The sequence below is a fragment of the Lontra canadensis genome, unplaced genomic scaffold (assembly GCF_010015895.1).
Source record: "Lontra canadensis isolate GAN:19392208 unplaced genomic scaffold, GSC_riverotter_1.0 scaffold3, whole genome shotgun sequence".
NCBI classification, from domain to species: domain Eukaryota; kingdom Metazoa; phylum Chordata; class Mammalia; order Carnivora; family Mustelidae; genus Lontra; species Lontra canadensis.
The window spans coordinates 30,704,661-30,730,808 of NW_022630997.1; the positions used below are offsets into that span (position 1 = coordinate 30,704,661).

General features: G+C 38.1%; 1 protein-coding gene across 6 annotated transcripts in view; it reads left to right on the forward strand.

Annotated features, from left to right (window-relative positions):
- The window catches only part of PTPN20 (protein tyrosine phosphatase non-receptor type 20), a 98,174-nt gene extending 74,789 nt beyond the window's left edge, over positions 1 to 23,385 (forward strand). For all 6 annotated transcript variants that reach the window (XM_032838095.1, XM_032838103.1, XM_032838079.1 and 3 more), the window contains 4 exons: positions 10,994 to 11,328; positions 15,150 to 15,365; positions 22,288 to 22,350; positions 23,233 to 23,385. In XM_032838095.1, the coding sequence (XP_032693986.1) occupies positions 10,994 to 11,328; positions 15,150 to 15,365; positions 22,288 to 22,350; positions 23,233 to 23,298 (680 nt within the window). In that variant the 3' untranslated portion in view covers positions 23,299 to 23,385. The remainder of the gene's footprint in view (positions 1 to 10,993; positions 11,329 to 15,149; positions 15,366 to 22,287; positions 22,351 to 23,232) is intronic.
- The last annotated feature ends 2,763 nt before the right edge of the window (positions 23,386 to 26,148 follow it).

Sequence of the window (26,148 nt, forward strand, 5' to 3'; positions counted from 1 at the left end):
TCCAGGGATTTTAAGAAGGTTGTTTTAGAATATGGGGTACATTTAACATTTGTACTGGCGTTAACTCTTTACTCTGGGTACAAGAAGAGTAATAACTAAAGAGAAAAGAGATGCAAAGACATGAACAATAAAATTCAATGATTAAAACTAGGGAAAATCATGTGAAACTTTTTGCTTTTCTCTTAAAATCAATGGTTATTAAGCCGAGTTCTGTTTCAAAGTCCACTGATTTATCTAACTCATGCCACTGTGTAATTTAATCTCAAATAAGCCTATTCAAGTGACAGTCATAGAAAGTTTCTTTGATTTCTTTGCCACACATTTCTTGAATTAATAGAGAAGATTCCTAAGGAATCACATGAAGAAAGCCAGAGAAATAACTAATTTTTCCCTCTTTTCAAATGCTGAGAAGACTAACTGGAGGATTCACACATCTTAAGACATTGCAAGTATATGCAGTCCTTACTCTTCATGGTTCCAGTACTCACAAATTTCAGTGAGTGTGTTTAAAGAACTCCAGTCCCTCAATAACATAATTCAAATTTCAGTAATCACAATATATTAACTGAGAGGAATTGCATAAATTACAAACTTCACGTCTAACTCTTCAGTCTACAAATCACTATGTAAATAAATGCTCATCATGATCACTGAATAATCATGTCACTTCTTTTTTCTTTCTTTTTTTTTTACTCCTTTTATAATATGTCTCCAGTTGGTCACTCTGTATCTGCTGTTCTGCTCATGCACAGACAGCAAAGCATGTAGTTGTATTGTCTCCTTATTTTTCGGTGATAAAACCTCATTACATTTTATAAAAATGAATTATCAAAAGTTTATTGGTCAACAAAGATGAAATAGAAGCAAAGAAAGGAAAAGTAGTAAAACTGGGGGTGAAATTCTGATAGAATGTGAATAGTTATAGAAGAAATAGCTGCCCTGGAAAAGATTATGGAACAATCATAATTTTTCCTATTGATTATTAAGATCTTAAGTATAGCTTCAGCTTGTGTGGTCATATTAATGGCCCTATACTACTATGCAAGGCAGGAATGGGCCTCACTATGTAGTCCAAGGATTTTTAGGTGTAAAGACAACATTTTGCATTTCTATAACACTTTACAATTTGCAAAGCATTTTAAAATGCATAATCTTATATAATCTTCATAAAATATCTCTGAAGTAGATCATTGGATACCATAATTCCTACTTCACAGCAGAGGGAATAAGCTCTGAGGTTAAAGGTGTTCTGAAAGCTAATAAAGGAGGGGGGACATACCACAGGTCATGTTCTCTGACTTCTGGCTGAATACTTTTCTGTTACTTATCTTTTGGTTAGGATCCATTCAGATCTAACTAATAATGATAGTGACTTAGATTTCTAGTAGTTTTCCACCTTACAGAGCATGTTTACACTTATATCTCATTAAGTGCTGCCTACAGTCATGTAGACATAGACGATAATATCTGAATTTAAGATTCAAGTGATGAGGTAAGGATAATTTCAACAAATGGTTCTGGACAATTGTATATTCCTATACTAAAAAATGAACTATACCCTTACCTCAGATCTTATATAAAAATTAACTCAAAATAGATCATAGACCTAATTTGTGTTAAAACCATAAAACTTCTGAAGAATACTTGAGAAAAATTTAATGTCCTTGAGTTTGGAATATTTGTTTTTAATAGGATACAAACCCCCCAAACTATAAAAGAAAAAAAGCAAATCAGACTTCTTTAATTTAATTAAAAAAATATGTATGGCCTTTCAAATATATATTACACTTCAAAATTAAAAAAAATATATATATATATGTTGCCCTTCAAAGTATGCTGTTAGGAAAATGAAAAGGCAAGCAACAGACTAGGAGAAAAATACATTCAAAAAATTTATCTGACAATAATATATTTATATATATATATATTCTAATATATATAGATATATATTATATTATATATTATATATTAGAATATATCTATGTATTTTAAATACTGACTTGTATTTAGAATATATAAAGAATTTCTACAACTCAATAAGAGGACAAATAACACAACAATAAGTGAGAAAAAGACTTGAGTGGCTGCTTCAAAGAAGATGTATGGGTGACAAATATTGAAAAGCTGTTCAACATCATTAATCATTAGGAAAACAAAAAACTATAGTAAGATACATTTCACATCTGCTACAATAGAAGAGTTTAACAATTTCTTATAATATTAAACATGTATCTACCACAGAAGTTAGCATTTTTACTCCTGTGTATTTACCTAAGAGAAATTGAAGAATATATTTACATATAGACACATATATTAATGTTCATATCAGTTTTCTTTGCAAAAGCAAAAACCTGAAAACAACCCAATATCCATCAACAAGAGAGTGGATAAACAAATTTGGTATGCCCGTTCATTGGGTACCACTCAGCTCTAAAAAATAGTAAACTAATGATACAGGCAGCAGCAAGGATGAATCTCAAAATAATGATGTAGAGTGAAAGAAGCCAATCAAAAGAGTATATATTGTACATTATCTACTGAACTGTGTTCTTTCAAGATTCCTGTGTTAAAGTCTTAACTCCTAGTACCTCAAAATGTGACTGTTCTTGGAGATAGGGCCTTTAAGGAGGTGATTAAAACAAAATGAGGCCCTTCAGGTCCCTAATCCAATCTGCCTGATACTCTTGTCAGAAGAGAAGTTAGGACACTTGAAAGACACTAGGGATGTATGGACACAGAGGACTGTGGGGGCAACATGAGGACACCACAAAAGGCAGGCCTGTTAAAGCCAAGGGGAGGCCTTATAAGAAAGCAACCCTGCTGATGCCTGGGTCTTGGACTCATAGCCTCCAGAACTGGGAAAATGTCTGTTGTTTAAGCTATCCAGTTTGTGGGGTTTTTTTTGTTTTGTTTTGTTTTAAGATTTTTATTTATTTATTTGACAGAGAGAGATCACAAGCAAGCAGAGAGGCAGGCAGAGAGAGAGGGGAGGAAGCAGGCTCCCTGCTGAGCAGATAGCCCGAAGTGGGGTTCAATCCCAGGACCCTGAAACCATGACCTGAGCTGAAGGCAGAGGCTTAACCCACTGAGCCATCCAGGTGCCCCTGTTTTTTGTTATGGCAACGTGAGCAAACTAATATACTGTATTACTCCACTTCTGTAAAATTCTAGAAAATTCAAAGTAATTCATAAAGTTTATCAGTGGTTACCTTGAGGGCAAGAGTGGAGCAAGCAGGATAGATTACCAAAGAGCATGAGAAAATTTTAGCAGTGATCAAGATGTTCAGTTATCTCTCTTCTGTTATTGGTTTCATGGGTGTGCATGTATAATAATTAGACCTCAATACACTTCTAATATTTTGTATACTTTACCATTATAATATATAAATGGCTGGAAAAATACAGCTGTCTATGGGAGAGATTTAATAAGCATCCATACTCCATACATTTGGTGAGGTCACTGTATATTTGTTTGTTTGTTTTTTAAGATTTATTTAAGGGGGAGGGAGGTAAAGGAAGAGAGAGAACCTCTAGCAGACTCCCCAGAGAGCGCAGAGCCCAAGTGAGGCCCAGACCCACAATCCTGAGATCATGATCTGAGCCAAAATCAAGAGTCAGACATCCAACCAACTGAGCCACCAGGCACCCCAGTATGTTTGTTTCTATTACTACTACCACCACTGCCACCAGTAGTAGTAGTAGTAGTAATATGTTTGTATGTACTCAGTGCTGATCTAAGTCCTTCATAGTAGTAACTCATTTAATCCTTACCATAAACCTATGATGTTGGTACTCTTAGTATCTTTGCTTTACAAAAAATCTAAAATAAATAATTAACTTTCTCCTAGTCAACACTGCAAATGGGGGCAGGTCTAGGATTCAAACCTATGTTAAACCACTATGCAATAGTGCTTCTGTATATTCCTTTTCCAGACTATTGAAAGATTTTCTTGTGCTGTATGTTATATTCTATTTCAAGAACCGTTTTTAGCACATAATGATAGATTTTCATTCTCTATATAGATATAAAACTATATTTTGCAAAGCTTGTTTCTCTCTACTGTTTCCCTTTCTTTCCATTATCCTTTAATTTGAGGTCTCTGTTCTCATTCATTAGTTGTTTGGTTAGAGATAGGCTTTGTAGTTGATATAGTGGCCTCAGACTCTATCTACAGCTCTCTCTCCCTTTTTTATTTTCTTACCCTGATAAATGAGTATCTTTGTTGATTTTTGAATTGTGGGATTCCAGTCCATTTCTCTTAAGTTTTTCTGAGTGTTACTTCATTGTCCCCCAGCTTCCAGTATTTTAGGTGAGAAATACAATGGTAATGTGACCTTATTCTATAAAAAACATATTCTTTCATTCTGAAACATTTTAATATTTTGATTTTTTTCCTGGAGTTTGGGAACATTACTCTGTAACTTTCATTTCATTGGTCTTACTTAGAATCTGTGGAGCCCCCCCCCTTTTTTTTAAGATTATTTATTTATTTATTTGACAGAGAGAGAGAGAGAGAGAGATCACAAGCAGGCGTGGGGGGGGAGCAGGCTCCCTGATGAGCAGAGAGCCCGATGCAGGGCTTGATCCCAGAACCCTGAGATCATGACCTGAGCTGAAGGCAGAGGCTTAACCCATTGAGCCACCCATGTGCTCCCTGTAGAGCCTTTTAATCTGCAGACTCAGTCTTCCTTTAGCTTTAGGAAAGATGCTTCAGTTATTTGATAATTGCTCTTCCTCTCTCTGCTCTGTTTTTCTTATGATTTTTAGGGCTGGTCTCTTGGATTTGTTTTCTAAGGCTTTCATCTTTTTTCTATTTATTTCATTGCTTTTGCCTTTCTCTAGTTTTGCATGTACTTTCCTGCCCCCTGTAGTTTTTATCGTTACTTTCTTTCACTTGGTCTCCTAGGGAACTAATTTCAAGTTTCAAGAAAGACCTTCCTCCCTTAAATCATCTACTAAAATTTTTAGCTCGTGTGATGCTTAGTCTCATGTGTCAACTTGGCTAGGCCCTACTACCCAGTTATTTGGTCAAACACTGGTCTAGATGTTGTTGTAAAGGTATTTGTAGATGTAATTAATATTTAAGTCAGTGAAGTTTGAGTAATTCAGATTACCTTCTATAATATGGATGAGCTTCATCCAATCAGTTGAAGGTCTTACAAGAAAAAGATTAAGGTACCCCAAGAAAGAAGCCATTTGGCCTCCAGATTGCCTTTGGACTCAACACTGCAACATCAATTCTTTTCTGGATCTCCAGCCTGACACTCTGCCCTGAAAATCTCAGACTGGCAAGTCCCCACAGTTGCATGAGCCAATTCCTTAAAATACGTCTCTCTTACTGTGTGTGTATGTGTCTTCGTGTGTGTGTGTGTGTGTGTGTGTGTGTGTGTATGTGTGTGTATAGCCTACCAATTCTGTTTCTCTGAGAATACTGACTAAAACAAATTTTGGTACCAAGAGTGATTCTAGAGGAACAGAATCTTAAGGAAGAGTTTTATGAAATGGTTTTGTACTCTGATAAAATTTAAAGGCATTAGTGACTCTATTTCTAGTAATAAAGAGAGCAGTGATAATCCATGGTGTGACAATGGCAGTAGAGATACAAAAAAATCTCATCCCTGGATATTCCTTCTCAAATATTTGTAAGAAGCCAGGTCTGGATGATGATGTGTTCCATACCTTAGAACGTTTTTGTCAAACTAACAAGTGTAATGAGATTGGCTGGTTGCTTCTAATTGTCCTGGGCAAAGTAGGGAAAGAAAAGGACGATCTCAGGGATGTGAATTTCTACCCCAAGCACCACATAAATGGCCTACAAGTTTTCATGTTTTCCCTGAAAGAAACCTATCTCTTCTGTAAATGGCCGATTTAGTATAAATTCCCCACCTTGCAAGTTATTTGCTTTGAAAAGGAGGGCATTGATTGGGAATCAATAGGATTTTGAAAACTAGAATGGAAACGTATGGGAAGATCCTGATGAAGATGGGCACATCAAACCCCTAAACACTGAAGAGTCTTCTTTGCCAGTATTTACTGACACTGGCATTAATCTGACATTAATTCCGGGAGACCAAAAGTCTCACCCTGGTCCACCAGTAAGAGTGGCACTTATGGAAGTCAGATGAGCAGTGGGTCTATTGGGGTTTAGCTTAGGTCCATTTCATAGTGAGTCCAATGGATTTTGAGCCACTATGGTTATTTCTACACTTATGGAATGCATAATTGTAATAGGCTTACTCAGTAGCTAGCAGAAAACCTACACTAGTTCTCTGACCTGTGCAGTGAGGCCAATTATGGCTGCACTTGATAAAGGCCAAGTGTAAGCACGTAGATCTTCTATCTGGGAAAATAGTAAGGTAAAAGCAATAATGGGTTCCTGAGAGAATGCAAAGAGATTAGTGCCACCATCAAGAATTTAAAAGGTGTTGGGGCACCTAGGTGGCTCAGAGGGTTAAGCCTCTGCCTTCGACTTGGGTCATGGTCGCAGAGAGCCTGCTTCCCACCCTCTCTCTGCCTGCCTCTCTGCCTACTTGTGATCTCTCTCTCTCTCTCTCTCTGTCAAACAAATAAATAAAATGTTTAAAAAAAAAGAATTTAAAAGGTGCAAGGGTGGTGATTCCCATCACACCCCTGTTCATCTCACTTACTTCACCTGTGTAAGAAACAAGTGGATCTTGGAGAATGACTGTAGATTATTCTAAACATAAGCAGGTGGTGACTCCAACTGCAACTGTTGTACCAGATGTGATTTGGTTGCTTTGGAAAATTAACACATCCCCTGATAGCTGGTGTATACATATTGAACTGGCAAGTGCTTTTTCTCCTTACCTTTTAGTAAAGACCACTAGAAGAAGTTTGCTTTCAGCTGGCAAGGACAGAAGTACACCTCCACTGCCCTATCTCAGGAACAGATCTGTTCTCTAGTCCTGTATGTCATAGTTCCCAGGGATCTTGATTACCTTTCCCTTTCTTAAGACAGCACACTGGTCCATTATATTGATGACATTATGCTGATTGAATCAAGGGAATAAGAGGTAGTAACTACCTACTCCAGACTTATCCATAAGACATTTATGTGTCACAGTGGGGAAAATGAGTCCAATGAAAATTCTACCTTATTGAGATTTCTAGAGGTCCAGTGGTATGGGGAATGCCAAAATAATCCCTTATGAGGAGGAGGAGAAGGTGTTGCATCTGGCCTCTCCTATAGCCCAAAGAGGTACAATGCCTAATTGACCTCTTTGGACTTTGGAGACAATATATTTCTCATTTTGGTGTGCACCCTGGCTCATTTTACTAAGACTAGTTTTGAGTGAGGCCAAGAAAAAGAGAAAGCTCTACAACACATCCAGGCTGCTGTGCAAGTTGCTCTGCCACTTGACCATATGGTCCAGTGGATGCGGTGGCAGTGGCAGCTAGGGATACTGTTTGAAGCCTGTGACAGGCCGCTACAAGTGAATCTCAGCTCAGGCTGTGGGCTTTTAGAACAAAGGCCTGCCAGTCTCTGTGTATAACTACTCTTGTTTTAAGGAACAGTTTTTGCCTTGCTGTGGCATATTTGTAGAGACTGAACACTTAACCACAGACCATCAAACTGGAAAGTAGAGCATGCACAGCAGCATTCCATCATCAAATGGAAGTGGTATATACAAGACTGTGTTTGGGCAGGACTTGAAGGCAGGAGCAAGTTAGATGAAGGAGGCAAAATGTCCACGGTCTCCATTCCTCCTACATTATCTATTCTCTTCCAGCCTGCATCTGTGGCCTCGTGAGGGGTTCCCTATAATTAGTTGACCAAGGAAGAGAAAACTAGAATGTGGTTTACAGATGGTTCTGCACCATATGGAGACACCACCTATAAGTAGACAGCAGCAACACTACAGCCTTTTTGGAGGGGACATCCTTGAAAGACAGTGATGAAGGGAAATCTTTCCAAATGGTAGAACTTTTAGCAGTATACTTGGTTGTCCATTTTGCTTAGGTGCAATGGGCAGAAGTACAAATCTGTACCAATTCAGGGACTGTGGCCAATGGCTTTGCTGGATGGTCAGTGACTTGGAAGGAACATGATTGGAAGGTTGGTTATAAGGAGGTCTGAGGAAGAGATGTGTAGATAGACCTCTCTGAATGGGCAAAAACCATGAACATATTTGTGTGAGCGAATGTCATTGAAAGGTGACTTAAGGAGAGAATTTTAATAATCAGGTGGATAGAATGATGCATTCTGTGCATACCAGTCAGTCTCTTTCTCAGCCAATCCTATCGTTACCCAATGGATTCATGAACAAAGTGGAAATGCTGGTGGGAATAGAAGTTATGAATAAAGAGGCTCAGCAACTTGAACTTCTAGTCACCAAGGCTGACCTTGTTATGGTCACTGCTGAGTGTCCAGTTTGCCCACTACAGATCTCAGCACCGAGGCCCCAACATGACACTGCTTCCTGGGGTGTTCAGCCAATACCTGATGACAGGTTGATTACAGTTCTATCACAGAAGGAACAGTGCTTTTTTCAGTGCTTTTCTTACAGAATAGATACTATATGGATTTGCCTTACCTGCATGTAGTACTTCTACCAAATCTGCCATCCATAGACACGCAGAATGCCTTATCTAACATCATGGTAGTCCACACAGCGTTCTTCTGTCCAAGGAGCTCACCTTAAGGCAAATGGTTTTTGGCAGTGGGCACATGCTTATGGAATTCACTGGTCTCAACATATTTCTCATCCTTCTGAAGCAGCTGGCTTGATAGGGCAATGAAATGGCTTTTTGAGGACTCTTACAGTGCCAGCTAGGTGGCAGCACCTCAGAGGGCTGGAAGCTTGTATATGCTCCAGATTAGCACCCAGTATACATTGCGATTTCTGCCATAGCCGGGATTCAGGGAGTGGTATGACTCACTCACTCTAGTGATCCAGTAGCAAAGTTTTGCTTCCTGTGTCTGTGACCTTATGCTCTGCTAGTCTTGTGGTCTTAGTGGCTGTCTTCAGTAATTTTGTTTGGCTTTGATGTGGTCTTTCCATCCACAAACTTGGTCTTCCTTGATGGGTAGCAGATCAGGGACTTACTTGTGGACCATGAAGTCTAGAAGAATTGCTGCATTATACAGAACAAATTATTAGCCACTTTGAGTAAGGGTTTCTCCTCTAAAAAGAATGAATAATGTACTTCATTCAAAAGACTGTTTTGAAGTTCATATGGGTGATATACGCAGAGCAGATACATGTTGCCTGGACCTGGAGTGGATGTTTGCATTAAATTCTATAGTTGTCTCTCCTCTTGGGGGAACATTTCTTCTATGATCGCTTGAGTTCTTTCTTTTCTGCTGTGTATTCCATAGTTTGCTTCTGAAATTCCCTTTGTGTATTTTCTTTACATGCTCTGTACGTTTTAACATTTTAATATTGTCATCATGTTTTTTGTCTTTTTTCCTGAGTTATGGGAAAATTCCTTGAGCCAGTTTTCTAAATCACTGACATTTTTTCCATTCACTTCTCACTTTAGAAGTTTTAATTGAATGATTGTGGTTTTTATTTGAAAGCAAGCTGTTATTATTTTAGATAGTTTAATTTTCACACATTTAACCTCCCTTTTAAAAATAAAAAATGCTTTCTGCTATAAAGTAGTATATGTTCACTATAAAAATTTAGATTATAAAATAGCCACTATGAACATTTTGGTGAATACTTGCCAGGTTTATTATTATATGTTTATATATGATGTATTTGTATATATGACTCTATATACATACATACATACACAATGAAAGATCTCACTGTAATACTTTTGTTACCTCCTTTATAATTTAATAATATAACATGTCAGTAACCATAGATGTATGTTATTCTTTTAAATAATAATATTCTTTCAGATTTTGTTTTAAATAAATATAGGAGTTTTTAAAATTTTCTTCCCTCTTATAGAAAGGAAAACATTTGCTATGATTTTTAAAAATTGACTCTTTTTGTGAGGAACTGGCTATCTTTATATATCTAGTGATTGTATTTCCAATTTGTTCATATTTACAAGGGGAAGTTTACGTTTGCTGTGTTGGAATCTGAGAAGAGTTCTGTCAGAAACTATGTAAGGCCCTGTTTAGTTATCTTGGACATAACCTGTTGGCCAGATAAGTGGTCCACAAGACCCTTGAGCAGTAAAGAGGGGCTACTGGTGAGACTGCTTCATGGTAGGGAAGGTCCATCCTTTGCTGAGGGCATTTATTGTCTATGTGGGAGCTGTGGTCAAGCCAGAGATCCAACTGTCTATGTAAAATGATAAAAGAGCTCTGGGCCAAGTGATATTTATGAGTAGGCCAAGTAGTGGGCTTCTTCTTTCATATTTGTTTCAAGAGTCCATGTTAGGTGAGTTCCAGGTTACTTGGACCAAGTCCCTTCATAGCACCATTTTGCCACAATATCTTTGCTTTGATTAGCATGCTGCTTCACCCAGTGAATGGTGAGGATGGACATAAAAGTTGTCTGCCATGTACTTGGGGCATTGGTAGAACTCCATTAATCCTTGGGTTTGCAACTGACCAACTATCATAGTCTCTTTTTTTTTTCCTGGCCCTTATGGCTCTGGGCTTGCAGGTTCTCTGGATTTGTAGGAGAATGGCATTCACTTACTCCCTCAGAGGGCTTCTCCTTTGCTGTGTTCATTTGCAGACTAGTAGGTAACCCTTGGTCTAATCCTACCTGTGCCATATTTAACAGAAATCTCCCAAAGTGTCTGGACACTGATGGCATCTATCTCTGTTTAGGAGAAGCAGATAAAAACAAAAAACATTCCTCATTGTGTATTTTGTAGGTCATGCTAATAGGTTTGGGGGAGGGGGAAGAATTTAAATTCATGGACTCATATAACTCCTACACCATCTTGTCTCCTGGTCAAAGAGAGAAATGGATTTACCAGTATGAAATACATTCATGAATCCGGGTGTATTGTATCTCCTACTTTTCCTTTATCCACCAGATATTTCTGTTTTTATGATAGATGATTCAACACGTGTTCCTCTTGGAGAAAACAAGGACTACATCAATGCTAGCTATATTAGAATAGTCAATTCTGGAGAAGAGTATTTTTATATTGCTTCTCAAGGACCACTGCCAAGTACCACAGATGACTTTTGGCAAATGGTTTTAGAGAATAACTCTAATGTTATTGTCATGATAACCAGAGAGATAGAAGGTGGAATTATCAAATGCCACCATTACTGGCCCATTTCTATGAAGAAGCCTATGGAATTGAAAAACTGTCGCATCTTCCTGGAGAACTATCAGATACTTCAATATTTCATCATCCGAATACTTCAAGTTGTGAAGAAGTCTGTAAGTTTAAAAAAAAAATCAGTAGGAGAGATATTAAGATAAGCCACCTGTCAGGATGGAAGTTAGGATTAGGATGTGTTATAGACTGGGGATACTTTTTTGAGTAACTTGTTTTTAATGCTCCCTGATACCAGAAACTAAGACACCACTGTGTCTGCTTCTTAACCAAACTGACTGGAGAGATGAAAAACCTAAACAGGGGAGGTGGGGCAGGGAGCAACAGTACTGGAAGTTGCCTAATCCTGGGATGTCCTTTGGCTGCTTCTGTTGAGTGTGACAGAGATGTATGGAGTCTTTAAGGTATATTTCTAACCACTGTGCCAGGTACAATCACCGCTGTACTGATTATTGGAGACTTGGGTATGCTTACTGATACTTTCAGTTAATGAGGGATGCTTTGAGGGCCTGGAAGGGAAGTACGTAGCTTCATGTACGGCTTGGGGGAAGGTTTGCTGGAGGAGGGAACATATGGATTGAGAACTACTCAAATGAAAAAGATGGAAAGAAAAAGTAGGTAATCAAGATCTAAAATAGCATGGGGTATATATAGAGAATTGCAGTAATTAAGTGTTTCAGGAAGGTAAAAGTTTAATGCCAAGGAATAATAAGAGGTGAGATGAGGCTATAGAAAGTAAGCAGGGAGCAGTCAGAACATGAAATATCTTGGATGTTGGCTAAGGAGCACAAACTTCTTTACGAAGATAATTAGGAGACATTGAAGAATTTCAATAAGCAGGTGCCATGATCAGTCAGGGCGGTTGGTATTGAGATGGAAAGCAGAGACTTTGGTGTTTTTTTCATATCAGATTGGCTGACTTATATATGGCTTATGACTCATGACTTTTTTTTATGAGCAGTCAAAATTAAGCTATCCAATACAATAGCCACATGTGGCTATTTAAGCTTAAATTTAATTCAGTGTCTCACTTACAGTAGCCATATTTGTAGTGTTTAGTTACATGTCACTAGTGGCTATCATATTGGGCAGCACAGATTTAGAACATTTGCATCATTGTAGAAAGTTCTGTTGGGATGTGATGATTTCTAAAATCTAAAACTCATAAATTTCTTGCTTTAATAGATTCAAAAAATAGAAAAGGAATGGTTTATAGGAGAAAATGATGAGTTCCATTGCTCTAAGTGGATTTAATTAGCAAGTAAGTGATACATGTGTTTGAGAGGAATGAAGGGGATGGTAGTTAAACAGGAAGTCTGGTAAGAGTGATGAGTCATCACCAAAGAAGTTGATTGGAGTCCAAGAAATAACTAAGAAAAAGGTTGCTGGAAGTGCTGGGGTTGGAACCCATAAATTTTCAATAGCAATAAAATATATACCTACACGATTATTTTCTTCCTAGCAGCCTAACTATGGGATTCCTGAGCACAGGTTATGGAACTGACCCAGATGTTGTCCACTACGTGTGGTAAGATTCAAAGGATGAAGGATGTTAATGGTTTGGTAGGAATATGATTCAGATAATCAGCCATGAAGTCTAAATTTAGGGCAACAAATGGAACCAGGAGCCAGTCAAGTAAGAGTAAGTGGAGGACATAAAGGACTGAGGAACTCCATTTGGTCACATTGTTGTTGGAGTAGAAGTGAGGCACAAATGAGGTGGTAGCAGATGATCTTCTGGTCCGAAAGTGATGTTGGAGTTTATAAACTGGAAAATTTTTGATACTGGACATTATAGGTAATGATAAGTTCAGGGAGTGACCATCACTGTGAGGACTAGAAGAAACGAGTAGTCTCCTTTGCAAGAGAGAAATACAAACGCTATGAGGTTAGAGTGTCCGTTGGGCTGTTGAGACTTCGGTTTGCCCTGGATGATGTTAGAGCCTGTGGGAGAGGGAAGGTCAGGGTTTTCAGTGAATGTGGCAGATGGACTGGAGGCTAAAGCCACTGGGTCATAGCAACGAGAGGGTGAAGGTATGAAGCGAAGGGGTATGAGACTCAAAAGGGAGTGGGGTTTTTCACAAGAAGAAATGGTGGATTGGAAACAGGAATGGGCAGCAAGGAGTACCCAACCTAATCTCTATGCTCTGTGAGACCTGGAGACGGGAGAATAGGTGGCCTCTATGTCGGGGTTGGGGTGGGGGAGAGGCTGCAGAGAAAGAAGTGCTGTGGGAGGCAAGGAAGGAAGTGGAGGAAGCATCTAGGGAAATGACGAGGATTTCAAAGAGTTTACTATGAGATATGGGTCATCTGTGTGCAAGGAGAGAGGTTGACAGGTTAAAGGAGTAGGGTGAGAGGGAAAGATGGAATTGAAAATTACGAGGAGGATCTGCGCATAGGTGGTAACCAGAGGGGCCAAGAACGATGGCTGACACTTGCTGGCTGGCTGCTAGCCCTTGCGCTTGGTTGTGCACCTGGGAACTCACCTCAGCCCTCGGTCCCCCAGGACTTGTTGATTCCCTCCCATGTTAACCAGGTGTTGTGCCAGGTGCCAGAGACAGAACACACACAGTCTCAGCCCTTAGAGTGCTTATGGTCTAGTGGGAAAGGAAGTTCCAGCTGACTTGTGAGGCACATATTATGGCAGAAGAAAGACAGTCTGCTTGAAGAGTATAGGCAGGTGGGAGGCACAGAGGAATGATCTGTTTGCAAGGACGAAAAAGCTAGGGTCCGCCTGTGGAGCTTTGGCAAGGGGTTGGTGGCCTTTGGGCTGAGGCCCACAGGCTTCAGAACCACAGGGTTCATGTTTGAAGAATCTGCATTGGGATTTCTGTCTGAATGGTATTAGGTCAGGAAAGTGGTGGGGACTACCTTTATGCACATTCTTAGTAGTCACCAGTGGCAGAAGAGATTTAAGCCCTGAAACACGCATGGTGGAGTTAGAGCTGTCCTCAACTTGGTGCCTTCGCAAGCTTTGCGAGGGGTGTTGGCATCATTCAATTTCATGCACCAGGGTGTCAAACTTGAGTTTTCTATTTGGGACTTAGGAAAATTTATTCCTGTTTGGAACGCAGGAAAAATGGGTGCCTTAGGGAGAAGCAAGGGAGGAGCAAGAGACCCATCCTGAGTTTTCCCACAAGGGTTCCCAGTGAAGTAAAATGAGGGCTTCACACTAGGAAAGGCTCCCACTTTGGAAGGGATGATGGGTAAACTCAAAGTGCTTTATCTGTCCACTCTGAGGAGTTTCATGACTGTGTTTCTAGGGGGCTCAGCACAAAAGTGGGGGCACAGTCCACTCACTGGGTCATCCCCTACCCTGTCCTCATCAGCAGAAGAGGTTAGGGCCCTGCCGGTCAAGCAACTTGTCAGCACCTACCTTTAAATTTAGTATCATAATATTTAAGCTAAGATAGAACGCTTTCATTAATGCTCTAGCCCATCTTTCGCTCTGAGTTTCTCAGGTTCTTGGTGTTTCTGCAGTACCATGGTCCAGAACTAAGATGGTAGATCTGAATTCAGGAGGCCTGCAGTATAGTCCCAGCTCTAAACATGTGAGCTTTCTGACCTAACATGTATCCTCCAATCACCCTAATCCTTACTTTATAAGATGGGGATGAAACAGTCCCTACCTCCCAGAGTTGGCATGAGGATTAAATGAAAGAACGCATGTGAAGTCTCTAGCATACCCGGCACATCGTGAGTGCTGAAATCGTGCTACCTCTTCGTAGTGTGATTTTCAATATTATTGTATGACCACAGAGCCTTTAGTAGTAGTAGTGGTAGTAATAGTAGTAGTAGTAGTAGTAGTATATTAGAAATTCAATTTAGATCTTTACTATAAGAAGTTGATAAATCTCTCTCTTCCCCTCCCTCCTCCATCCCTCCGTCTCTGTCCCCTTTTCTCCCTCCCCTTCTTTCTCCACAGACAGGAAGTAGTCACTTTGTAAAACACTTGCAGTTCACCAGCTGGCCAGACCATGGCACTCCTGCCTCAGTAGATGGCTTCATAAAGTACGTGCGTTATGTGAGGAAGAGCCACCTTACAGGACCTATCGTTGTTCACTGCAGTGCTGGTGTGGGCCGGACGGGGGTGTTCCTCTGTGTGGATGTTGTGTTCTGTGCCATTGAAAAGAGCTTTCCAGTAAGTGTGTGAATTAAACAGATAACTGATGCTGTTAGTAAACATTCTACTTGTAACAGCCTTCTAGTACCTAGAGACTAAGATTGGGCCTTCAGGAGAGCTCAGTAAAGAGAAAGCCTGTGAACTTTGGGGACCTGCTTCTCAATTCAGTGCCGCAGGTTCCCGGAGGTGGCTGTGATGATGACAGTACAGAAAGCACACGAAGGACATGGGACAGTGTTGGGACCACAGTAGAGGCACAGTGAATGTGACTTAATTTCTCTTTCCTCCCCTCTTCCCACACCTAAGGTTTTTAAATCTTGTTAAAGAATGTTGATGAAGTATATGCCTGTTCCTAATGAACAGAAATGCATGCACATGAGCGCATTGGAAAAAATGTGGACTTCAGGGTTTTAATGAGAGGTCCCTAGCTTGGACTGCCAGTTTTGCCTCATACTTTAGATTTTGGTGACATTGTGCACATTGCTCATCCTCTTGGAAACCCAGTTTTCTCTTATGTAAAATAAGGATAATAATATTGTTGGGTTTGAGTCCGTCATTAGTAATTCTTTGCTTTCCTTCTGAATTTGGAACCAGCTGAGAGATAGACCCAAGAATTAGACACATATTAATTATCCTATTACCTCTACTGTTGATTAAACTGCTTAGGGAATGTGACCTGAGATTTGTGACCAGAAAGGCTGACTCACTGAGCTGTTTTTCCGGCACTGGGGAAGTGCAAAGGGCCTGTTTATTAGCAGGCCCTGGGGTGGGAGGGGGTGGCTCTTACCACCAGGACCACAAGGAATGGAAAACAGCCATACCTCTGGCATGAGAAAGCGGGCTACCAGGCATTTGCCCCGCCAGACAAATTCTACAGTTAGAGGATCGTCACAAAAATGAAATCTCAGTTCCATCGGGCCTTCACTACCTAGTTAAACCCTAACTGTGGGAGGCTCTCCCTTGGCAGCAGAATGGCTGTTTTGCTTCCAGAACTCACCATCCTCAGGCCATATTATTTGGGAGGGTGGGAAAATGGCCTCTCCCCGTAACTCCTTGGAGGACAGAGGAAATTTCTTTTTGTCAGAAACTTGAGCCGGTATCTCCTAGCATTTCAGCTGCTTCCGAGTTGTAGCCCCTTGCCTGACCTAACCGCTGTGGGAGATGCTGGTCGGTTTGGGCCAGTCAGGACTACTCCAGACTGTAAGGCTGAGAAGTGAGAGGGGATGGTTTTTCAAAGCAAACTCAGAGAATGAATATAAACTAGACAGTCCCCTCCACTCTCCCCCCACCAAAAAAAGACCAGTGTGCTAAAAAAATGCTGAAAATTTAAGTAGTATAATTCTGATATTACCCATTCCCATAACTAATGTTGTTTGATCTTTTTAGCATAAATTTGTTAGTATGATTTTCTTTTATATATTTCCCATTATAATTTCTTAAATAATTGGTTTATGTTTGTCCTCATTTTATTTTCCTTGTAGAAACTGTAAAACCTGTAAATATTATACTTCATGATCCTAAGGAGCACTGTTTTCTCCCACATTTTATCTTCTTTAAACTCAGAATGTGTTTTATAATGAGTCAGGTTTAATTGACAGTGTTTTTCTTAGTGGTACATAAAATAATGATACATTTTGCAATTAAGGATGCTTAGATTTGAGAGAGTAATTCAAAAATAGTAAACGCATCCATTGTTTCCTTATTGGCTTTCCACAGAACCTTGAACCGTCAAATGGTCTTACTGATACCCCTTTCTACTCTTTTCAGAAATTTTGTCCAGATGTTCCTAGAAATTGAGAGTAAGCATTTAGAAACTTCAAAGCAGTTTGCTGTATTGCTGTGACATCCAAGAGTGTGACCAGTGAGGGGGACTGGTCTTAGTGAACAGGGTGTAGACCAGTTTGTGTGTTGTGGAACTCACAGGCAGCGTCGTACATGCAGCAAGCTGCGCACGAGCTGTGTGAGGCTGCACTGTTGTGACCTGCAATGTCGTAAGATGCCTTGGTCAATTATAACTCTAAAGGATATGAAAAGCTGAGAATATGTAACCATTTATTTCTTTTTTAATTGTTACTTTTATAGCCATTTGCATTTTTAATCACACCTGCTTAAAAATCAGTAAAATGTTGGGAGGAAACAGGCTCTTACCTTGCAGAAACACTGAGATTGCTCTGTAGTTGGAACATTTTCGATCGACCTTTCTCCTCTAACAGTCTTAGTTATTGTATTATCACATAATGAAGTGAATAATCCAGAATTTAGCACATTAGCCTTTTCATAATGAAAAATTCTTACAACACCACTGTGTACCCTGTCCAGTTTACCCTGCAGGGGTTTGTGTTTTTGTTTGTTTTTGTTTCTGTTCTTCGTAGTAAGAGTCTCTTGATGAAACAGTGTGATTTATCTCTGGGCACCAGTTCCCTGATCTGTGTAATACCTCAGACGGCTTTCTTACCCTTGCAGCTCTGCGACCAGAACATAATCCTACACAAAGCTCAAGCTCCAAATCACATCAGGTTACAGTGTAATACTTTGCATTTCTGCACAGTTTAGAGCTAGTTGTTTGTCAGGAATCCAACGGAAAAAAGGAAGAATTCTTCCTTCTTAACACTTGATGTTCAAATAACACACATGCTGAAAGAATCACCGTTAGCCACATCTCCGTATCCATTAAGCTGCAGTGCCGAACGCCTTGATACTTGCATTTGCTTCATAAGTTGGTACCACTGCATACCATTAGCCCATCCCTGAATTTGTCAAGCTGTCATGTCATTAGAAAATGGTACTTTCTGTGGGCCTCTCCTCGTGCACCTGCCAGAGGAGCACACAGCCCTGAACCATTGCCTGACCTCGTAGGTGGGCTGTGAGCACTGAAGGGGCCTGTGCAGTGTGGGGGGGAGAAAAAGAAAAGAAAAGAAGATGGTACTTTAACTGTCCTTTTTGCCACATATTTACCCCAAATTTCCAAAACATCTTCAATAGCCATTCTTCATTGTCCTGGTAATTGTGTATGGGTTTTTAATCTTAGCAATTCAAAGCGCTATTTTGTGAGTCTGCAGAACATTAATGTTACAAGTGAAAAATAATGAACATCAGCTTCTGTTTTTTAAATGTAATATTCTTTTAAATAATTCTTTTGTCTTTGAACAAAAAGACGTGTTCAAAAGGAACTTTTGAACTTATTTCTCTTTTTTTGAAAATGAAAAATACATTTTAATAGTTTGTTTGCTTTGTTAGCCAGTACATCGTTGCAATTAAGACAAGTGTGGTTTAAGCATTCACAGTCAATAATGGCTATAAGATTCAACATAAGGAATTATAGTTCCAAGTAAAATGAACATGAACTCTTTCTGCCTTCATATCTTTGCAGTTACCTTCATTATCATCATTTGGTTAGCCACTATAGCTGCATTCAGAAAGCTGTGTTTTTCTAGATGAGGCAGTGCAGTGAAACTTGTTTTACCATCATTAAATTAAGATTAAAAAGGAATAATGTAAATTCATTTCCATAAATTGTCTAATCTTCAATTATAAATTTAAAAATAGGCTTTCAGTAACAGTTTTTAAATTCAGTGAGATTTCATTTTGTTATATTTCCTCATACAGATCATACTTTTGGTTTCAAGTCTAAGAACTCCTTACCTAGCCTAGGTCCCAAATAACTTTTGCTATATTGTTTTCTCAACGTTCTGTGTTTTATGTTTAACATTTAAGTGCATAATCCATTTTCAGTTAATTTTTGTATAAAGTATGAGGTTTAAGTTAAGGTTTACTTTTCCTTTATTTTTTTTTTAATTTTTGCCTATGTTTGCCTTTTTGCCTAATTATGTCTATTTTTCTAACACCATTTGTTGAAAAAGCTGTTCTTCCTCTCTACCAAATTGTTTTGCACCTTCATCAAAAATCACTGGGCATGTTTGTGTGGGCCATTTTCTGGTTGTATATTCTGTTCCATTGATCTGTGTGTCTATCCTTCTACCAATACTACTCTATAGATTCCTGTATCTATATAGTAAGTTTTAACATCAGGAAGAGTGATTCCTTTATTTTTTTTTCAAAATTGTTTTAACACTTACAGAGTCTGTGCTTTCCCACATAAGTTTTAGAATTAGCTTGTCTACGTCTACAAAAAAGCTTGCAGGGATTTGGTAGGAATTTCTTTAAAGCTGTAGATCAATTTGGGGAGAACATCATGACATCTTTGCTATGTTGAATACTCCAATCCACGAACATGGCATGTCTTTCCATTTAGTTAGGTCTTCTTCAATTTCTTTCATCGGCATTTTCTCATTTTCAGCATTTAGATCCTATATGTGTTTTTTTAGATTTCCTCTTTGGAGCAATTCTAAATAGTATTGTGTTTTTTACTATCAGCTTCCACATGTGCATTGTTAGTATATAGAAATGTGATTGTTTTTGTGTGCTGATCTTCTGTGCTGTGATTTCATTGAACTCACTAAATCTAAGAGGGTTTTGGGGGGGGATTCTGTTTTGTTCTGTTTTTAGATTCCTTGGGATTTTCTACATGGACAATCATTATAGTTACAAATAGGGACAGATTTTTCTCTTCCTTTCCAACCTGCATGCCTCTTGTTTCTTTTTCTGGTCTTGTTAAGCTACCTAGAACTTTAAGTATTAGATTGAATAATACATGTGGTGAGAGCAAACATTCTTGCCATTACTAATATTAGGGGGAAAGCAAATTAAAACAATTTGTTTTGTAAAAGACCCTATGATGAGAATGAAAAGACAAGCTACAGATTTGGGGAAACTGCAAATATTTTACATTTAGAATTTAGAAAGCATCCTCAAAACTCAGTAGTAAAGAACAGAAACCAAAAAAGGAGCCAGTTAGAAAATTGGTAAAAGATATGAACAGACATTTCACCAAAGAGGATAAAAAGATGACAAATCACCACATTTAAAAGATGTTCAGCTTCATTAGCTTTTAGGGAAATGAAATTAAAACTATGATGAAATATCACTAGACATCTATCAGAAAGACAAATATAAAAAATGACACCACCAAGGACTGGTTGAAGAAAGAGTTGAAGAAATGAGATTAACCATTTGTTGCTTGTGGGAATATAAAATGGTATACCCATTCTAGAAAATAGTTTTACAATTTTCTTTTCTTTTCCTTTCTTTTCTTTCCTTTACTTTTCTTTGAGAGACAGCACAAGCGTAGTGTAGGGGGAGGGGCAGAGGGAGAGAGAGAATATTAAGCAGGCTCCACATTCATTGCAGTCCCCAACACAGGCCTTGGTTTCATGACCCTGAGATCATGACCTAAGCCAAAATAAAGAGCCACATTCTTGACTAACTGAGCCACCCAGGTGCCCCTGCAATTTCTTTAAAACAAATAAAAATGAAACTAAACTAAATTTACCATATAACTCCAGCAATAGCACTCTTGGGTGTTTATCCCAAAGAAATGAAAACCTACCTTCACACAAAAGCCTGTATGTAAATGTTTATGGTAGATCTGTTCATAATAGCCCAAAACTGGATTTAACCTAGATGTCCTTCCACAAGCTGATGATTCAACAAACTGGTATATATCCATACCATCCAATACTACTAAGCAATAAAAAGGAGTGAACTATTGATAGGCACAATTTGGATATATCTCAAAGCAATTATACTGAATGAAAAAAAGTCTCAAAAAGTTAGATATTATGTGATTCCATTCATATAAGCTTGTTGAAGTAACAAAACAGTCAATATGGAGAACAGATGACTGGTTGCCAAGGGTTAGAAACTGAGCTGAATGAGCAGTTCTAATGGATAACAGGAGAAAGTCTTGTGGTGGAACCGTTTTGTATCTTGATTGTGGTTGCAGTTACCGGAGTCTTCACATGGAATAATATTGCACAAAAATACACAAATGCATCACACAATCTCACAAATGATTGCTTGAAAAAAATGGCAAAATCTGAATAGGCTCTGTGGATCATACCATTGTCAGTTTCTGGGTTTTGCTATTATACTATATGTATATAGGATGGCATAATTGGGGGAGATTGGGTGAAGGGCACATAGGATCTCCATGTGCCTTTTTTTTTCCTAACTTACTGTATATCTCTAATTCTAGTATAAAATTTTTAATGGCTCAACTAAAATTTTAAATTATTATAAAAACAAAAAGTTATAAATATAAAGGAATGGTTACATTTTCTCTGATTTTCATCTATTTGGGGGTTATAGTTAGCAAACCTTAAAATTTCATGTTTTGATGTGGTCTTGCTGAACATGACTGGTCCTCAGCTTGCACCATTTGACTCTCTAGGCAAGTTTAGCAGCACCTGAGCTGGTCTGTAACCTGTTCTGCTGGTGATGCTCCTTGATGCTGCTGTCAGATTGCCAGAAGTGTTTCTAAACACTTAACTACCAGTTTCTGGGCTCATCTTGTTGTGGAATAGCAACAGTCTCTTGCAGACCTGCATCAGCTCAGCAACCACATTGGGTACCCTGGTCTCCATGCACAGGTGCAGACTCTGGTATCTGGCCAACTGTTGCTCAGGGTCTCCATTTGAGCCGAGAAAGCTCTTTAGATGAGAAACAGCTGTGTTACTATATGGCCAGAAAAAGTATCCTGTGCTTCAGACTTTTCCAGAATCACAGTGCTGCTTTAAGTTTTCCCTTTGGAGAACAGAAAAGTGGACATGGGCAAATTTGTTGTTATTTCTTTTGGAGAGCATTTCTTATTGTAAATGATTGCTTCCTGCTTTTCCCTGGAAACCCCTTTAACCTAAAGTCTTCCTTATCCATTAGACTAGGTTAAAAACAGTATGTTTTCTTATAGCTGAAAATGAGAACTTTCTGGTTAAATTTTGACATCTCTTTAACTGGGAAGAATTATGGAGTACTCATCTGGCAGTCTGTGGGTTTGTGTTTTCCCCCAAGGGAATAATACAAAATCACTGTCATCCTGTTGCAGTTCAACATCAAGAATATAGTGACCCAAATGAGAGAACAGCGTTACGGCATGATTCAAACAAAGGTAAGCTCTCACTACATAAATTGTAACAAAAAGAATGAGCATCATGAACATAAAGATTAACATGTATAGCATGTTACAATTTGTAAATCTCTTTTACCTGCTTGATATTTTTGAACTCTCACTGTTTGGGGTAGACATGAATTTTTCTCTGTTATTACCGATGAAGCACTTGACCTTCAGAATGATGAAGTCTGTTCTGTGAAATCCTTCATACAGCACGTGGAGGAGCCAGGCAGGAAACTGGTGTCCTGATGTCCAAACACATGCCTTGTCCATCCATGATGCCTTGTTATTTAAGTAACATATCTAAAGTTACTCATAGGTTTCTGGATGACAGTTTCGGGATATTTACCTGCCACTAAATTGTCAAAGTCATTGGCATGTCATAAAGGGATAGCATTGATGTTACAGATTAGTTATTAATCATTTGGGAGGGGGAATCAAGAAAGTATGGGTAATGAAAAGCAGCAACCCCTAAATCTTTAAGTTGATCTGTTTTTAGGCCAGTGTTAAATGATAGGAAGCATTTTTTTTTTTTTGAAGTTGGATTGCCTGAGAGACCTGAGGCTACACCTAAAGAAAAAAAAAAGTTTAAATGTGATGTATCTAGGGAGATATAAGGAGATGGAGGTTGAGGGTAAGTTTCCACTCTGTTCAGTTAAGCCTTGAGTTAACCAGTTCTAGACCAAGCACTGTATTATGATCATTTTTCTTCCTGATAGTTAAAAAAATAATATATTTTCATAAAGAAGTTCCTGGCTAAATGTTTGCTCTTTTTAGGAACCTTCCTTTATGGTTGAAAATTACAACTATGTTTTCTGAAAGTGGATAGTGGTATTCAGCTACTTACCATCCTGTTATTTTTCATATGTATGTACATAGGAGCAGTATTTCTTTTGTTATAAAGTTGTGCTTGAAGTTCTTCAGAAGCTTCTGACTTTAGATTAAGAAAGACTTCTGTTGCCTCACATTTCAAATTATCAAGTGGCTTGGAATCTTCTCACAAAGAACACATTCTGGCTGTGCTGATGGGCTTTGCTTACGGGTACCATGTACTTTCTTGGTGTATCATTTGACTTTTTTTTCTGACAACTCCCTGAAGGCAGCATCATTTGGTTTGGGGTGAACAGTGTTTATCCATTAATCTTACTTAGATAATATCAAAATATACTCCCACATTTTCCTGTGAAACAAAAGTTGCATAAAACAACTGCAGCCTATTTGGTTGACGGTATCACAGAGCCCAGTAATGGACTTAAACTGTACTCATTAAGATTTCATTTGCACAGGCAGCTAAAGGGAGTTGAGGATTTCCAGGACCTTATAAAGCCCTTACCTTATTCTGGAGAATACAGGGCCAGTAAATGCAAGATCACATCATGAGCTCTTAGAGGCCTTTTCAGGACAGTTACTTAACCCATGTTTGTTTGTTTTTTGTTTTTTTTTTTTAGCTAGAGTTTGTATTTTTAGCTGGTATTTGAATAACTCAGTTCACTAATTAGGATGAATTAAACTTCCATACAATTTGGATTCCATTTTCTTATAGTTCCACACTCTCAGGGGGGCCCAGGGACCTCAGAGGTCAAGCTGCCTTTCTAGAGCAGCTGCACAGGGACCTGTTGGTTTGGGAAGTATTTCATGGGTGGGCAGAGTTCCCCTGCTCCATCACATGAGCACACTGGTGAACAGTCCAAAACTAAAATAGATGTTTATATAGAAAGTCCAAGAGGAGATTTTTGTCCAGCTTGAGCTCTTTCCTATCCCACCCTAACACTTAACATATTACTCAGTCTGCTTTGTTAAAAGCACATATTATATTTTACTTGCCTCTTAGTCTTTGCCCTTTAGCTAACCAATAAACTTTGATATAATCATTATTACATAAGGCTGTGTATCTCTTACACCAGATATATTTCTCAAACTAAGATCTTATGATAGTCATTTTTTTCTTCAGAGTTCCATTAAATCATTTCTTTCCATTACTGCCCCACCTCTGCTGTAACATTTAAAAGTTGGCTTTGGGAACTAGGTTTTGGAAAACCAAATTCATAGTTGTGAAAGGAAAACTTCCATATTCTCTTTTTGAAAAGATGTGGCCATTATTATATCCATCTTATTATAGGGCTTTGCCTCATACTATTACAGTGATATTTTGGTCAATGAATTTTAGTGACCAGTTATACCTGATTATAAGCTATTTAGCAATTGCTACATGTGTTTGTACAGTGTAATTCAGTGGAGATTGGAATATTCTATGTATTATATTGAGAAAATTTCTAATATTAATGTAAATCTTGAATTTATAAGAGGCTTACTTTATTCCCTTGGCTGAATGAATATTTGAATTTGTTGAATTAAATTTGATAATTTTCATTTTAGAAATAATTATATTCCAGAAATGTATTTTATATTAAATCAAATTGATGATTCTACCTATTTACATTATTCATATAAATAATAGTCTGTGCTAAACATTAATTTCATTTTGATGATTGACCCTTAATATTTGTATCCCTAATTTTATTTTCTCAGTGTTATTGTAAAATAATAGATATGATATACAACGGTATTCATGAGAAGGTTCTATGCTGTTACTTAAATGAAAAGACTTACTTTGTATTGCCTGAAGTATTTTTATTATCTAGGCCTTGAAATGTTCTTGTAAAGAAAAATGCCACAATTTTGATGGTAAACATGTTTCTTCTTTAACGTATGCCTCCTATTTTTATAGCTGGACTAATTTTTAGTTTTTCAAAGAAATTAAATAAGTCAATATGGAAATACTGATTGCACTTGTTTTATTTCATTTTTGGAAAGTGAATTCCAAATTGAAAACGTTTGACTAATTGAAATACTAAGTTTCCTACCAACAAAAAAATCAATCTTAGCCTAGGATATGAATATGAAACTCCCACTGACACCTTTGTAAGTATATGAATGCTTATTTAGAGGAAAGTTTAAATCATTTAGATAAAAGCATATATGCATTTATTAACGTTCAACTTTAAATACATATATTTAAACTTGCATTGTGCTTGATGGACTTACATGTTGGACCAAAGCTTTTCAGAAATAAACATTGTAGGTTTTATTCTCATAGAAGTCTTGGTAATTTATTTTTTCTTGGACTTTTTACCCTGAATCTATCTAGAACATTATTGAATTTTCAGTTAACTTTACATTTACTACTCAAAGTTCATTTCAGTGATTTATTTTTATTGAAAAATCTTAAATGAAAATGCTTAAGTAACCCTAAAACAAAACAGTTTCATTTCCTACTTACTTTTTCTTAATCCCTGAGAAGATTTACTTTTCGTTTTTTTTTAATTTAAAAAAATTTTTATTAACATATAATGTATTATTAGCCCCAGGGGTACAGGTCTGTGAATTGCCAGGTTTACACATTTCACAGCACTCACCACAGCACATACCTTCCCCAATGTCCATAACCCAACCACCCTCTCTCTACCCCCTTCCCCCCAGCAACCCTCAGTTTGTTTTGTGAGATTAAGAGTCTCTTATGGTTTGTCTCCCTCCCGATCCCATCTTGTTTCATTTATTCCTTTCCTACCCCTCAAACTCCCCACATTGCCTCTCAAATTCCTCATATCAGGGAGATCATATGATAATTGTCTTTCTCTGATTGACTTATTTCGCTCAGCATAATACCCTCTAGTTTCATCCACGTCATTGCAAATGGCAAGATTTCATTTCTTTTGATGGCTGCATAGTATTCCATTGTATATATATACCACATCTTCTTTATCCAAGATTTAGTTTTCTTATATGTTGTCTTGA